Here is an 18,552-nt window from a genome sequence, read left to right as displayed (position 1 = left end):
TGTAAGCAGTGCTCCAGCATGGCCACAGTCAAATGACTGAAACAAGTAAAAGCATAAAAGAAAAGAATATAAAATTATATTAATAAATATAATTTATATTTATGTATTTTTTAATGTTTGTACGTATGTGTGAGTGCATTTGCATGCACACACACACACACACACACCTGTTATGCACATAGAAACATGTTCATACAGGGATCATGAATATACATGTGTACCGCTGGACACATGTATTTTATTTACCCAAAGTCAGGAACATTCTAGCACCCTTCTTGTGTATATGTATATATAAATACATGTGTGTGTGTGTACGAGGGTGTGATGAAAAGTTCCTGACTTTGGGTAAAAGAAAATATAGGAGGATAAGTTAATTATGATTTTATTCAACATTTCCCCTTCTTAGATTAGCACAATTATTGCAGTGGTCCTTTAGTTTTTCTAAGCCCTGTAAAAGAACTTGGAAGATTAGGCCTCCAGCCAGGCCTTTCACAATACCCTTAAAGCCAGGAATTTTCCAGCACATTCTTGTGTGTGTATAATATGTATATATTTGAATTTATTTTGTATATGTGTGTGTGTGTGTGTGCATGCATACACACATCTGTTAAACACACAGAAATGTATATATTAAGGCGGCGAGCTGGCAGAAACGTTAGCATGCCGGGCGAAATGCTTAGCGGTATTTCATCTGCCGCTACGTTCTGAGTTCAAATTCTGCCAAGGTCGACTTTGCCTTTCATCTTTTTGGGGTCGATTAAATAAGTACCAGTTACGCACTGGGGTAGATATAATCGACTTAATCCGTTATGCTGTCCTTGTTTGTCCCCTCTGTGTGTAGCCCCTTGTGGGTAGTAAAGAAATAAATGTATATATAAAGATCACAAGTATATATGTGCAAAGGTGTGTGTGTGTGACAAAATGCATGTATATGTGTACTACACACATTTATGTATTTGTGATCTTCATATGTGCATGTATTTTATACATACATGTACACTATATATACCTTCACTCAATATTCACCATGCTGACTGCAAATGTCTGCTTGTGCTGCATACACATTTTTTTTCCTATATTAATAGAAAATTTATGACTGGCATAGACACATTAACGCTTGCACACCCACACATGTGCTTGCCCTCACACACACACACACACATAAAGTGTGTCTGTGTGAATTGAGGACATGTTTAATTGATCACTGAAAAGACATGCATTGGCACACATTCGTTTCGGATCTTTATTGACTTTTGAACAGTTTTCTATCAAACACAACATACAAGTTACCTCATAAAATTCCACAATATTTTATACACACCCAGATCTGAACTGGGGTTTTCTTTTTTTTTTTTTTTTTTTGATTTTTCTTTTTCTTCTTTTAAACTTTTTCTCTCTCCTCCCTCCCTTTCTCTCTGTAAACCACATGATATTAAATGCTTGAAATATTTGGAGTTTTTTCTTTTTTTTCTTTCTTTCTTTCTTTTTGTTTTCCTCGTTCATTTTCTTTCTGTTTTTGTTCGTTTTCCACTATCGCTAGTTATTTCTTTTTTTCGCAAAAAAAGATAATAATAATAATAATAATTTTGGTTTTTGTTTCTTTTCCATACATTATTATTCTCTTGTAATAATTAAAAACGAACTTGGTGTAACAGTACTTACATCAGATCACATATCTTCATTATTATTATTATTGTTCTTATCATCATCATCATCATTATTATTATTATTATTATCATTATTATTATTATTATTATTATTATTCTTATTCAACCCACTCCAACATACTCTTACTGTAAAGATTAGTTCTTGTTTTAATAATTTTTCTGTAAGGAATTTCTATTCATTTCAATTCAGAATATTTCACATGATGGTTTTTTTTGTTTGTTTTTTTTTTATGTTTTGAAATTTGAATTTTTTTCTTTCTTTTTTTTTTTCCTCTCTTTTTGTAAAATTGTGTTTAGACGTGCTATTTCAAGAATGTCGTTTACTGCGATATACACGCATAAGCCATCACCATCTGCAGAGCGTCCTACTTGTGCCATCACACACACACATTCTCTCTCTCACTCTCTCTGCATCCTTTTATATATATATATATATATATATATATATATATATATAACTGTATATATGATCATGGGTACATATACAGCAGTATATATATATATATATATATATATATATATATATATATATATATATAGATGTATATGTGCATATGTATGTATATATGTATGTGGATGTATATGGATGTGTATGTATGTATACATGTGTGTACGTATATAAATATGTATATATATATATATGTACATATATGTATGCATGTATATTAATGTGTACATATAAATATACAACCCATGCTAGCATGGAAGGCAGACTTTAAACGATGATGATGCATATGTATATATATATGTGTGTATACGTGTATGTATTCATATATGTGAGTGTATATATAAATATATGCATATGTGTGTATATATACACGCACAAACACATATACATGTGTGTGTTTGTGTAGCCATTCCTTCTCTCTTTCTTGAGATATATGCAGATATATAAATATATGTATATAGTGGATCTCTGTTTGACCAACTTCGTTACCTCTTCCTGAATTTACATATATCTGAGTATTCCACAGACAAATGTTACCTTAACCTTACACTTCAAGAGAATCAGTATCACAAGTGTGAGAGCGATGAAGCTTTACCCAACAGGCTTCCATACATTTCCCCCTATTGAGTTTCACTCACAAAATACTGGGCAGCCCATAACTATAGCAGCAGTCTTCTGTCCAAAATGCTACTCTGTGGAATTGAACCTGAGACCATAATGTTTAGGAAGCAAGCTTTTACCTTCTCTTCACATTTTTTTCGATTTTCTTTAAGATTTAAGATAGCATGGTGTAATTTCTATGAGGATTTGGTTGCTATTTCTAGCAATTTAAATGACTTCATATAGGCTACTTCATGGGGACTAAAGAGAGGGCATGTGAGTGTTTGTGTGTCTGTGTGCATGTGTTTTAACTATCTCCAGCTTCCATAAATATATGTAGTCAAACTGCTAGAAAGAGCAGCTAAATCATCATTAATGCAATGGCATGATGTCTTTGATAAAAAAATTACATTAGTGTAAATACCATGCCAATGGCATGTTCGAACTCATAAGCAAGCCATTCACTGTGTTTTCATGCACACATACATAGACATATCCATAAGCAAATTTAGAAGTTGATATATGTGTGTATCTGGATATGTATAGGTTTGTGTATGTGTGTGTGAATATATTTATATATTTAGATAGATAGATAGATAGATAGATAGGTAGATAGATAGATAGATAGATAGGTAGGTACGCAGGTAGATAGATAGATAGATAGATAGGTTGATAGATAGTTATAGACATGGCATACTCGAACTATTAAAAGGTTTACTTCAGAAATGCAAGGTTCCTGTTTCAATCTTGCTGTATGGCATCTTGAGCAAGAGTTATTTTCTCCTACCTGAAGTGAACCCTTATGTAGTTACTTGATGAAAATTGCGCAGAGGTCCATCCAATGCATTGTACCTTGTTGTTATTAACAAAGAAGTACTGGGGGGTTAACTTGTTCTATTAAGACCCTTCAAGACAGTACCCTGCCCCCCCCCCCCGCCTACAGTCCAATAACTAAAGCTGACGAATAAAGATTATACATAAACACACACATGCATGCACACACACACATAACCTTAGTATTTGCTATCTGCCTTGATCTACCTGTACATATCCCCTGTCTGTCTCTCAATCTGATATTACATCTCCTAAATCTAGTGTTTCTCCCTCGTGTATAAGTTTTCACTTCAACCTATATTTGACCATAAACTGTAGCTATTTACCCCTTCTGCATGTGTGTGTGCGTGCACGTATATATATATGCATGTATGTATGTATATATGAATGTGTATATATATGTATGTATATATGTGTACACATATATATATATATATATATATATATATATATATATATACATAATTAAGGGATCAGCAAGCATTTGCTTCACCATATACCGAAGTCCAGAAATAGCAGCTAAAAAAGCTGAGACTCCAACAGATAGCATTACCTGTAACTCACAAAGGCAAAAACAAGAAGAAAAAACAATGAAAACTAACCATTTAAAGTTAAACATAGATGCGTTTCTGGATTATGAATGGTAAAATTCAATTTCCGTCATCAGAAACGCGTTTATGTTTAACTTTAAATGGTTAGTTTTCATTGTTTTTTCTTCTTGTTTTTGCCTTTGTGAGTTACAGGTAATGCTATCTGTTGGAGTCTCAGCTTTTTTAGCTGCTATTTCTGAACTTCGGTATATGGTGAAGCAAATGCTTGCTGATCCCTTAATTATGTTTATAAATGTATGGGAACTTTTAAATAAGTTCTCCACCGATAATGGTGCTTACATACCGAAGGGCTTGGTAAAAATTATTAATTGTTGATTTATTAATAAATTAATAAATTGATAAATCTTTACCCTTTTAATTTGTATATATATATATATATATATATATATGTATATATGTATATGTATGTATATGTATGTATATATGTATGTATATGTATGTATATATATATACACACACACACACACACATATATATATATATATATATATATATATGTGTGTGTGTGTGTGTGTGTGTATAGATATATAGTTAGATACACATATATGTCCACTCTGCTGGGTGGTTGGTGCTAGGAATGACACCTAACCATAAAAACCTTGCCAAAACAGACAGAAGTCTGGTGCAGGTTCCTGCCTGGCCAGCGCCTATCAAACCATCCAACCCATGCTAGCATGGAAGGCGGACGTTAAACAATGATGATGATTATATATATATATATATATATATATACATATATACATACATACATACATACACATACACACATTCCTCTGTTATCTCTTCCATCATATCCTTACTACATTTTGTCAACGCAATCGCATATACCAACTGCATGTAATTGTCTTTAGCCTCTAAACTCCTTGATCCTATCTGAGAGGCATGTCAAAAGCTACACAACACAATGATCAACTGATTGAAATACATAGGATCTGTTACTAATACTCCCTTTTTTATTTTTTTTATTTTGCATTGGAATCATATGTCAATTAGACAAGGGTTTTGCTGGTTTAATATACTTCATTTTCACCTATATTGTATGGTTTATACAGCTATTAACTTCAGAGTATATATATATAAGATAGGCAGGGGGCTGTGTTGTAGGAAGTTTTTTTTTTTCAAGCACATGGTTCCAGGATCAGTCCCTATGTGTGGCAACTTGGGCAAGTGTTTTTTTATTATAGCCTCAGGCCAACCAAAGCCTTGTGAGTGGTTTTGATTGATGGAAACTGAAAGAAGCCTGTCACATACTTGCATGCGCACAAACACACACACACACACACACACACATATATATATATATATATATATATATATAGGCAAATTGAAAATAAAAAATAAAAACAAGTGTCAAAAGACATACACAGGGAATGTATTAGGTTGACGCTCAATTTAAGATGAAAGAAGTGGACGGGTTGATGCTCAGCTCTTTGTTGGAAAGAAGAAAAGTCTGAAGCGGGGAAAAAAGTAGATATATATATGTAGTGGGAAGGGTCTTTATCCACCACCACCATTTGACAGCCTGTGTTGGTGTGTTTACTTCCTCATAACTTAGTGGCCTTGTGAATAAGAAAGAATGTCAAGTTTAGGAAGAAAAATTTTCATTTCAAATACAATATGGTAGAGAGGATGCTTTCCAGATCATGACACTTGTTATGATAAGACATGCACCCAGCCGAAGCAGTATAGATGTAAATATCTAGGAAAATGTTGCATTTCTAAAGTTGGAATGAGTCTGAAAAATTATTGTTAGCTCTTAAAAATAGTTAAGAAGTTCTGTTATTGTGATGTATTTTACAATTTCATTGCTATGAATGCTTTAATATTTTCATTTCTTTTTTTCTTTTCTATTTGCAGGCATTGACTGTGATAAACATCTAACTGTGATACAGAATGAATACAGCCTCCAAAATTGCACCTACAAGCTCTAAGTACACCGTACAAGTGGTGACAAAATACATGTGTCGCAACTGTGGCCAGCAGTTTGAATCTACGGATGATATGGATGCTCACATTGAAACACACAATCGGGGAAATCCACCGCACAGCTGCTTCGTGTGCGGCAAGTCGTATCGCACGCCCTCCAAGCTGCGGCGTCACGTTCGCGTACACAGCGGTGAGAGACCGTATGCCTGCAGCCTGTGTGAGCGACGTTTTACGCGTTCCGACCATGTTAAGCAGCACATGAAGGTGCATCAACCCCAACGGCAGCGCAATCAGTGCCGACTGTGTGGGCTACGCTTCAGCAAACCAGCCACACTCTACACCCACCTTCAAGGCCATGGTATCGAAACCTTGCACATGTGCGATTTATGCGGAGAGACATTTCGGGAGGAGGACCACTTAGCTAGACACAAGAGAGTTCACCACGGCAGTGGTGGAGGTAATGGTGGAGTCGGTGGTGGTGGTGGTGGTGGTGGTGGTGTTGGCAACATCAACAGCAACAGCAATAACAGTAACAACAACAGCCAGGATACAATGCACCAGAATGCTGTCAGTACGACAACACTTGTAAGTGATGATATCGAGCAAGAATTTAAGATGGATCATAATACCGACGAGAATGTAAATGCTCTTTCCATTGCCTGTTTTGGTATGAGTGCAACAGGCAGCAACAGACTAACACCTGTACGCATCCTTCCAGATGAAAGCCGGCCAGCCTCCAACGAACAGCCTCCTCATTGTATGATAAGGCTTGACAATCCAGACAGATTCCTGGATCAGAGAATGTGCGACGATTATGAAAACAATGCACTGAACTTAAGCACGAAGCCAGACGTCAACACCACCCTGTCCTCCTGTTACACCCCCACTGAATCCACTCCTGTGACAAACCACAACTTAACATACATCAAAACAGAGCCAATCAACAATGGCGTAGGCATGTATATGACGCCTAACTACTCAGGAGAGGAAAGGAACGACGATTTGGGTGAACGTGGAGAGGAGAACTCTTCTTTGTCTGAAGAGCGGTTCACCGCAAGCTCTCCACTGATGCAAACTCCATACGCACATACTTTGCAAACGACTACAACAAATACCACGACTACAAACGGAGGCACGATTGCCTCTCTTTTGCAACAACACACAGATTCGATACCACCATCCTTTTCACTGCAACGAAATTCCCCACATTCTTCTGAGTCTTACCCACAGCCATTCCCAGGAAAAAGATACCATCATTGTATGTCTTGTGGTATCTGGTTCGAAGATCTGGCTATGAGTATGCTTCACAATAGTTTACATTATACAGATGGTCTCAATGAATTCTCCTGTAAGAAATGCTCGAAAAAACTGAGCAACAGGCTGGAATTCACAGCACATTTAGTCTGGCACCTGGAACCTAACACTCAATGAAGAAGAAAAATTAACAAGGAAAAAAATAAATAAATAAAAGCACTTAAAAAAAAAAAAAATCTTTTTGATGGTGGCTAAGGGGAGATAATAGTAAATTTTGGTGTCACCAGCAAAGCCAGCAGAGTAAAATTGTGAAAAGCAAATGAGAGAATGATAGCGCCTGGGTAAATAAAGATGATGATAATCATCATCATCTTAATAATAATAATAATAATAATAATAATAATAATAATAATAATAAATAATTATAATGAATATAAAGAGAAAATATATATATATATATATAATATGAATTATAATGATATAAGTAAAAAGAGAGACTAATAAATTGTAAAAAAAATAAATAAAATAATATAAAATACAGACAAGCAGGAAAATGAGGCAAGATCAACAGATCAATTTATATGAAATGGAAAAAAAAATGGGATTTTGTTGTCCCATGGGAATTTTTGTTCTTGTTATATTTTTTAACTGTAAAATTGGACCAATTTTTAAATTGTTTAAACCTACAGATTCCTATATTATGAATGTTTCCAACATTTATCGAGGACGTAAAAAAAAAAAAAAAAGATTTAAAAAAAAAAAAAAGGAAATGGGGATATATGTTGGATTAAATTTTTTTTTTGTTTTTGTTTTTTTATTTTCTCAAAATTTCAAATTTTATTAATAAGTTATTTAATTAAGCATTTTTTAGTTTGAAAGAAATCTGTGAATGAAAAAAAGAAAGAAAAAACTATTGAATCTGTAATTAAAAAAAAAGAAGAGGAAATCTACTTGTCTTTAATATATATATATATATATATATATATATATATATATATATATATATATATATATATATATACATACACACACACACATATATATAGATATGTTTATGTATGTATACTCTTATATGTATCTGTATATGTATGTATGTATATGAATGTATATGTGTGTGTATATATATATATATATATATATGTGTGTGTGTGTGTATGTATATATATATATATGATATCTGATATCTGTAAGCAACTATCCTCTTTATCAAATAAGAAATACCTTCCTTTTTTTCTTTTAAGTTTATTTATCCTTTTTGTTGCCAAAACAAGGCTCTATATCTTTATTGCCCTGTTGTATCCTATTTGGATGACATAATTTGTGATATTAGACTTAATGCCATCTAACAGAAATCTTTGACATTTTTATGGGTCTTTCTTAAAAAAAACAAAACAAACAAAAATAATCGTTTCACTCTTTTCTACTACTACTACTACTACTACTAATACAGCTCATTTGTAGTAAGATTATTATTATTTTTTTTTTCTTTTTGTTAATCTATAATTTTTTAGTTTATCTCTTAAAAGTTAAACCTATCCCCTGCCCCCCTCCATACTAGCTCTATTTATGCTTACACACCTATTTTAATTGTTCTTTGTTTTGTTTTTTTTTTTTGGTTGTAATTTAAAAAAAAATATATATATATAAATAATATTTTTAAATATCAAAGTAAGAAATGAGGGCAACATTCATGATTTCCTTTTTTTTTCTGTATTATTTTTATTTCATCATTTTTTTTTTTTTTGTACTGTATTGAAATAGATAATATAGAAATTACTTATTATAAATCACTTATATGACTATTATCAATGATAGTATTATTTCCCTCCCACCACCACCCCGCCTCCTTTCCTTTACTGCTGTTATTTTCATGATAATGTTACGTTGGAAGACAAAACTTTTATTTTCTCACATTGTCTTTCTTTTATTCCTCCCACCCCCCGCCACCACCTTTATCACAGTCTGCAATTTTTTTTTTTATATTTATTTATTCACTAATTTTTTTTTCTTCATTTTATTTCCTTTTTTTTTTTTTTCATTTTATTTCCTTTTTTTTTTTTTTTTTGTAAATTCACTTTTAAAGAAACTGTTTTGCCTCTCTGCTTGATTGTTTCTTTACCATTTTGCCATCCACTGTCTTTCGCCTGCCCTCATATTTTGTTTACTATTCACAAGTACTGTCAACGTCTACAACAATAATAATACCCTTTCATTGACACTGGTATTGTCCATACCAGAACTAGTGTAAAGAAAGATGGCTCTCTTCTTCCGATTCTACGGTACCATGGTTTCTTGCCACTTGCCACCCCCACCCCTATGCCTTCTCTATGAAGCTCTGATCTCTCAAGTGAGTGACAAGAATATCTGGCCCTGGTCGGAACCAACATTCAAAGAAGGAATAAAATATGTTTGTAGAAGGAAAGAAAAAAAAACACAAAATAATAATAATAACAATAATAATAATAATAATGATATGGTACACCCTTTTTTTAAAACTATCTTAAATGAAAGTCTGTTGATGATTTATTGCAATTATTATTAAGAAGGAAAAGAAACTAGGATGGTATTTGAGATAATATATAGTAAAGTGAATCAGTTGGATGAAATAGTTTCACATGCCTTCATCTTTTTCTGTTGGCCTCAGTCTACTTCAATCACTTGTTCATCTCTCTCTCTCATTTTATCTCTGTTCTGGTTATTTTCATACTTTTACAGCCTTTTCATTCTCACATCTGACTTCTTTAGTTTTTCTGGAAATTTCTTTTATAGGTATTGAAAATTATCTCCCTTAGGTCAAGTCCATTCAGGCAGTACACTCACAAAAAAAAATCTTACTTTCTCTCTCTCTCTCTCTCTCTCACACACACACACACCTTTACCTTAATCTCTGCTTTCTCCTCTTCAAGGATGCATAAAAGCCCCTGTGCACATTCACCCACAAACACACCTGAAACTATAAATGTATTGCATCAATCTATACCTCTTAATTATTGTAAGATAATTTACAGTCATTCCAAGTTGTGTACGTATGCAGATATATATGAGTGTATATTTGTGTATATATATACATGCATACATATATACATACATATGTTTGTATGTATTAAGTATAAAAATACATGACAAGTACCACAACAATTCTAACAAAATTGGAATGAAGATATGATATAACACTATTTCCAAATGCAACTTCAGTTTTTCACATGCACATAAAAATGGAATGTTCAAGAATATTCAAATTTAGTCCACCTTAGACATACTGTACTGTACTACTGTGATATGGCAAAATTTTATTATTATTATTATTATTATTATTATTATTATTATTATTATTATTAATAATACATAATTTTGAGTTTATACAATTGTAATTTGTATTTAATATTAGCATAATGCATATGTGACAATGTTTACAAATTATGTGAATTACTCTCACCCAACACACACACAAAATATCACTATGTTCTCCTCCTCTCTCTTCCTCTCTTGCCTGTGAGATACTAAAAGTCTGTGATGTATATATCATCATCTTTTTCTTCTTCTCACATATGTTCCTCTTCTCAGTTTTATTATCCTCTCCCCTTAGTCTTACAAACTTGAGTTTTATTAAAGTTCACTTTTTTTTCATTCAAGCTCTCAAGCTGCCATCATCATTTTCGCTGTGTTTCTACAGCTGTAATGGCCACAAAACCCCTGCAGCTCCTTCCCATTTCCCCACCCCCCACTTATATTATTGAAATAACTAAGAATTAAATCACATCTATTGGAGTAGAGATAAAGCTGTGTATTGCTTATGTGTATGTATGGTGTGTTTGTGTAGGGTATTGCATTTACTTGCATAATATCTTGTATAGGATATAAAAAGTGATATCTATATCATATAGTAACCATCCCTTCACATTCAGATTACGTGGTTGGTAATAAGAAATATAAAACAAACAATATATCATTATTACTTCTAAACTGTAAAGGTTTTTATTTATTTATTATTACAATTATTATTTTTTAATTTCATTTTGTGAATGAAATAAGTTTTGAAAATCGATCCGTCTTGCTTTGATTCTGTCAAGAAAGAAAAAAAATAATATCTTGAATCGAATGAAATGATGCAAAGCAATGTTAAATAATATATTGAGAGCTGTGAGAGTTGTTTAAAAGTTATTTACTGCTCCATCTGATAAAGCTGTGACTTTTCTGCCTATCATGTGATATTTAATGATGAAAGTTGGCTTAAACTAATTATCTAAACGACTGTCATTCTTCTCTCAAACTGATCAATCGATCTTCCATTATACTGAGAAAGAAGCTTTATTATTTTCATAATGGTCTATTATTATTATTATTATTATTATTTATCTTGATAATAACTAAATAAACTTAACTACTTTTCAGAGAAGGATAGAAATTAATTAATGACGGAAATTGTCTAGAAACAATTATAAAAATATCCTGATAATCATAGTTAACCTGTTTTTTAAAACATTATTCTTTTATTTGGAATGGTTTCTTGGACATTTTTTTAATGTAATATTTATTTCCTGGAATCATCATGATTACAACTAGCTGAGGTTTGCTCTTTGGGCATCATAATAAATCTTTGAATATACACAACAACGACAACAACAATAATTTCTAGGCACAAAACTATTCATCAACAGCAATTAAATTTTATATATCATATCCCCAAATCTTAATATAATAAAACTATGATGATGATTTCTGGCAAAGATAGGAGGACAGAAATTTGGTAGGATCTTGGAAGGATGAGAAACAAAGTTGAATTCTAATTTTCATCCTCTATGTTGATAAGATTAAGTACCAGTCAAGTACTGGAGATGATATTATCAAACATTTCCCTCCAAAACAATTTCAGGCCTTGTATCTATCTTGGAAATTATTGGAAGAATGAATAGGAACCTTGGTAAACATTTTCACTCATGAGTGTTATAAGAAGCAATCTTAAGCAAAACACAAATTCAGTGGGAACTATTATCTATAAAATGTGAATGTTTATAATTATAAACCCATTCAACCCATTTGTCTTGTAGAATTGCCTTGGCCTGGTAGATTATCAGTTATACTTTCAAGCAGATGTGATAATTCATGCATAATTTGTATTTATAAAATGTTTTTTTGCCCCAAGATCTCAAATTGTAAGGATTGCTAGAATACCCTTTAAATGTTTCTACAAATGAACTGTTATATCATTTCAACTAGTACAACTTTAGACTCCACCTTAAGAACCCTTGACTAATAGGCCACACTTCATATTTCCCCTCAAACATCACAACAATAGATTCTTTCTTGAGTCAAGTAGTTTGTGTTCGAAAATGTCTTGACCAAAATATTCAGTTCCTGACTTCTTAATATTTGGTTAAAATTCCAACAAATAAAATTACGTTTTTAATTTAGTTATTTATTGCTTGTTATTTGAAATATTCACTAATAGAAACTAAATTTTTTTCTTCATATATATTTTAATAAAAATAATCACTGTTTTATTTTTTCTCATTATTATTATTATTATTATCATTATTATTAAATTAAATGCAAGAAAATATCAAAATTGTTTGACTCTGTTGAAATAGCTATATTGCAAACAACTTTATAACATTTCATATTGATTTAGTAAGTTCATTGTTGAACATTAAGACATATGAAGTAATACGCTAGGTACTGACATCACAGTTTTAGAAAGTAGTTTATTAGAATACATATACCAAAGCCTAATGTCAAGGTCTCTTTTATTTTATTCCAGTTTTATTGCATAATAATAGGTTTATAAAACCCTCACATAAGTGAGGGGATTTTATTGTTTTATTTTTGCTGCATGATGAATCGGTGAAGTTTAAAGTTTAGGAAATGAAATAGGCATCACTCACTAATTACTGTAATCAGGTGATAAGATTTTGATAAAATTGTTTTAAAAGATTATATACACACACATGTGTGTGTGTGTTTACTTATAAAAATATGTATATATTGATAGATAAAAACACACACATAATTGAAAGATAAACACTGATAAATATGATACAAAGAGGGAAACATCTCTTTTGTTGTCTACATCTGTCACATTTACTCTTATACACAAAATACTTATGTAATGTTTAAAAGAAAATTGTTGTACATCCACCTTTAGATGAAAATGCAGGTAGCTTGACATCATCAGAGAATAAATTGCAGCTGTGTAAGTGAGGCCCCTGTTGATGTATAACCAGTTATCATGTGTTAAATATGTGACTGTTTCTTATTAGCATTAAGCAGGTTGTAGAATCTGTCAGTAAAGATCCAAGATCAAGCTTAACCAGGAGCCCAGATTTTAAGCAGGATGCTGATTCTATTTACTTTTGGTTTCTTTGGATCCGCAGGAGCTAACAACTTGTTCTATTGGAATGCTGGTGAATTACACATTGGTTTTCTACAACAATGACATGTAACTACGCATAGTACCTATTAACTAAAACATTGAAAGTTGTTTGGGGAATGACTACAGTACAACACACAGCACCAGTAACGCAATCCAAATGAGCAATTATTTTGCTCAGTTGCTAGGCAACCAACTAATATACTCTTGAGCACTTTTGTTCTACTTATCTCCCTCTTAGTTATATCCAAGATTAGCTTAACTTTTCAGTTTGTTATTTCTCTTTACAAATCAAAATTTAAATAATTGATTCCATACTTAGAAAGGTGATAAACTTTTTTATTTTCTTAAAAAAATATTTTTTATTGTTAGTATATTTTTTAACATTTATGTCATTTCTTTTTGCAGGTATATAACATCTTAAATAACTAGTTCACCATCACTAATTGCAATCAAGTCAACTCTTCGTTTATGGCATATGACTCTTAAATGGCTTAGATAGGATTTGTAGCCCTTGGCAGAGAGTCAAAGACACTTTTAATGACCCTACCTTAATTAACAGGCATGATAGACCACAGGGAATTTTGTGACCCTCCACATGTTTACCTGAAGTCAACAGGTCTCCACTATTGCTATGACTCCTATTAAATTCCTAAGTCTATTTTCACTATAGGTTCACATGAGACTTGCACTTTAACTAAGATACTTAGTTCATGTTTCGCATTTAACCTTTCATTCCTGGAAAACCATTTCTGCCATTGTATTGTCATTTATTTATGATATTTTGGCAAATGTGTGATATAATATCTATTGATGATGAGAATACAGATTAGCAGCATCTGAAAAACTCCTTTGGTGGCTTTTGGTTAAAGCTGCTGCTTTGCATTATATTATAGAGAAGGTTGAAGTTAGGCAACTGTCCTGTTTCCCTATATAGCTTTTACTGGGTCTCAGTATTATACAGTACACACTCTCTTAATGAATAAACTATTGAAGAGTTGTTAGAGTAGTTCTCATGTTTGAGGGAGTAGTCTCTTATGAACAATTTAGTGACTGTCATACAATATGTTAACCTGAGAATAATTCTTCTTTAAAGGAAAATTGCAATAGATGTATACAATTTTGTAAGTAATATATATATATGTATGTGCATGGGTGTGTGTGCTCTTTCTCTTACACATACGCATATAAGTATTGGTGTGTGTGTCTGTATATGTATGAATATATATATATATATATATATATATATGTCTATGTATATTGCTTAAATATTTGTAACATTGTACTGTTTATATATATAAGTAATGATTTAGAGAGGCACGAATTGAGTATGTCTGTGTAGCTGTGCACAGTGAAACACATGTTTTGTATGTTTATTTAGATTATTCTGTTACGACCTGTCTCCAATCCTTATAATTTATATTTCTATCTGGTGATAATACAAAGTAAGAGACAGAAACTATTATTATCTTTATTATTTTTATTATTATTATTATCATTATTATTATTATTATTATTATTATCATTATTATTATTATTATTGGAGTTTATGAAACTTGTTGATGACTATAATGAGTTTGTTTTATTTCTTTGTTAAAAATAAAATTTAAACCCTTATTGTTATTATTCTGTTGCGTTATTATCTAGCCATATGTTTTTGTTACCAATCTTTATTTACTGACAAACTACATCTTACCGCTCGCAGCTATTCACTTAGACATTTTCATTTATTTGTTTTTGTTTTTTTTTTTTAAATGAATATTTCAGTTTGTTTTTATTTTATTCTTTTGTTATCAATTTATAATTTCAATTATTCTTCTCCCTGATGCTAGATTCCCAATATTTTCTAAATTGCTACCTTTATTTTATTTTTTTTTTTTTTTCTCACACTTTGTTACATTCTCTCTGTTTCGTGTCCGCATCCCTTCTCTTATCTCCATTTGTTTTATCGCATTAAAATATATTTACACCATTTTCAAACTGATTGAATTCAAAACTATCATTCATTTAGAATTTCCAATTTCTTCAATATCACCTATTAATTATAATTAATACCATAAATTTTATCCCTTATTTCAATTAATTTTGTTCCTATAAATGCCAACAAAGAAATTTTTACATAGCACTTCTCAATGATTTGCTGATAATTTTAGAAATAATATTTTCAAATTGGCTCAAAATAGAAATGGTTGTACTTTAAAATGAAATAATGTCTGATATGGGGTTAAGTACTAAGTTTATCAGTTATGAAATATGAACTCCGAATGATATAATTAAGAAAGGATGGAGGTCAATGTGTACAGCTACATATAAATTTGATTGTGTATACGTGTATATTAAAGTAAACTTTCATATAAATGTGTGTGTATACATGCAAAGTGCAAAGATGTGGAATTAAGCACCACATTTGACCCTCGAACTCTCATCTAACCAGCATGGTAATAGTGGTTGTAAAATGGTGAGATGTCTATCTTCATATATATGTGTATGTATGTATATGTATATATATATATATACACATACACACACTACTTTATACATATATGTATGTGTGTGTATATATATACAAATTGATAGAATGGGATAAAAAAAACCAAGGCAGTAAACAGATTTCATAACATTTATCAAGAAAAGGTCTTACAGCTGTTTCCATGATATTTTATAGATCCCTTCATCAGAGACGGTGCGAGAAAGTGTTTGAGTATTAATTATTGTAGAGAAGATATGCAATACAGAGGGAAGTGAGATACATAAGGATATATTCAGACACACAATGGAATCCCATCGAACACAATGTATGAGTGTTCAGATTTTGCTGAATGACCTGCATAAATGATTTGTTAATGGTGGTCAAATGTATGTGCTGTCACTTCCTCCATCAAACTGGCATTGTCTTTACTGGTGCATATGTTAGATGTCGAAATGTTCCCAGAGCAACATGAAACTAAGTGTCCTGCTCAAGAACACAGCACACTACCCATTCCAGTAATCAAACCCATGATCTAGCAATCATTAGTGCAATGCCCTAAACTAAACACTGGGTCATACAAACATATGTAAATGTGATAAATGCTGCAAAAACTTTTGAGCAATGCAGGTGATGATTTATGCAAAATAAGTAGAAGAGCATCAATGAATGACAACAACGGGTAAAGATATTGTATTATGTTACATAAATTGTTCAATTTTCCTATAGTATTTTGGGGGAAATTCTCAGTTTGAAAGAAAAGAATGGAAATTATCAGAGCTCAGAGAAATGTGCTTTTACTTTCTTGTGTGTGTGTGTGTGTTTCCAAGTTGGAAGATATATATATATATATATATATATCATCGTTTTTATGTTTGTTTTCCATTGATTGCATCTTGTTTCCTATGTCTTCTCCAGCAACTAGTAGCTCACTATTAGTTGCTATTCTTTGCCATCCCTTTCATGAAATTCAGCCCCTATGAGATCACCTCTACCACTTTCTTCCTGTGCCTTCCTCAGTCTCTCTCTTTCTCTCTCTCTCTCTCTCTCTTTCTCATCATTCACAAACATGACACAGCTCAGTCTCTCCCTTGTGGAGTACATCTAATTTGCCCTATAATCAGACAAACTTCTCTCAGTTTCCATCTAACAAAATCCACTCAAGTCTTTGGCCAGCCTGAGGCTTTAGTACAAGACACTTCCTCGAGGAAGTAGGACTGAACCTGCCACCATGTGGTTGGAAAGCAAACTTCTTACCACAGAATTGCACCTGTCCATCTTTTTCCTTATTCTTCTTCCAGAATTTCTACATCCTTCACGTTCATTGCCCATCTTTCACTACCATTCAGTGTATCACTCAATGCAAAGAAAACATCCAGTCTGCCCTTCACACAGAGGGGAGAATCCTTTTATTTTGTTTTACCAACACAGGTTATTGCTCCTTGGACTTTTTCCAACTTGTTCTTACACTGGCTTTCAGAACACCTACCATAGACCCCTGCAAGCATTTCAAAATATTTATTTCATGAGTGATCTTACTGCTAACTGCTCTTGCACATCTCTCATATATAAGACTACTTGTTCTGACACTTGACAAGGAATACCACTATATATATATATATATATATATATATATATATATATATATATATATATATATATATAAATTTATGCACCTTTGGGCATACCATACAGAACATTTACCTACTTCTCTTCAATGTGGCCTCTTGGATGATGTTACAGTTTTAGCTTCATCCCCCACAGCTAACTCTCAAACACTCTATTAGGTTTTGCTTCTACTTTTATTTTAGATGTATATGTGTGCGTGTGTGTATACCTATATGTATGTATGTGTATATATATATAATCAACAGCAACATCACTTTAACATCCACTTTTCCATGCCTGCATGGGTCAAGCAGAGTTTATTGAGGGAGATTTTCAGTGACTGGATGGTGCTCTTCCTGTTGCCACCTTCCACCTGTGTCTCAAGGAAACTTATATTTCCTCCCTGGCTAGACATGTTCCTACAGTGTATTGGAGATGAATCACACTGCTTGTATGACAGTGAGACTCATTTACAACTATCATTAGATGTCAAGACAAGAAGACACAAACACACACAAATACACATACATATATATATGGAAAGAGAGGTAGGCTTCTTTCATATTCTGTCTACTAGATACATTCACAAGGCTTTAGATAACCCAGGACTATACTAGAAGATACTCAATGGGACAGATAGTGAAAACATGTGGTTGGAAAACAAACTTCTTAAGCACAGAAATACCTGCATCTCCACACTGCCATTCTTGTGTCTGCATATGTAAATATGTGTGTGAACCTTTATATGTATATATGTGTTTGTATATGTG

The 18,552-nt window shown here is 32.2% G+C and overlaps 1 protein-coding gene across 11 annotated transcripts in view; it reads left to right on the top strand.

Annotated features, from left to right (window-relative positions):
- LOC106884059 (uncharacterized) overlaps positions 1 to 7,576 on the top strand; it is a 282,957-nt gene extending 275,381 nt beyond the window's left edge. For all 11 annotated transcript variants that reach the window (XM_052971239.2, XM_052971237.2, XM_052971240.2 and 8 more), the window contains one exon: positions 6,018 to 7,576. In XM_052971239.2, coding sequence (XP_052827199.1) covers positions 6,054 to 7,517 — 1,464 coding nt within the window. In that variant the 5' untranslated portion in view covers positions 6,018 to 6,053 and the 3' untranslated portion in view covers positions 7,518 to 7,576. The remainder of the gene's footprint in view (positions 1 to 6,017) is intronic.
- The last annotated feature ends 10,976 nt before the right edge of the window (positions 7,577 to 18,552 follow it).

The sequence above is a fragment of the Octopus bimaculoides genome, chromosome 10, assembly GCF_046866305.1.
Source record: "Octopus bimaculoides isolate indiv1 chromosome 10, ASM4686630v1, whole genome shotgun sequence".
NCBI lineage: Eukaryota > Metazoa > Mollusca > Cephalopoda > Octopoda > Octopodidae > Octopus > Octopus bimaculoides.
Note: the sequence above shows the minus strand (reverse complement) of the source record. Positions and strands in the feature narration are given on the sequence as shown.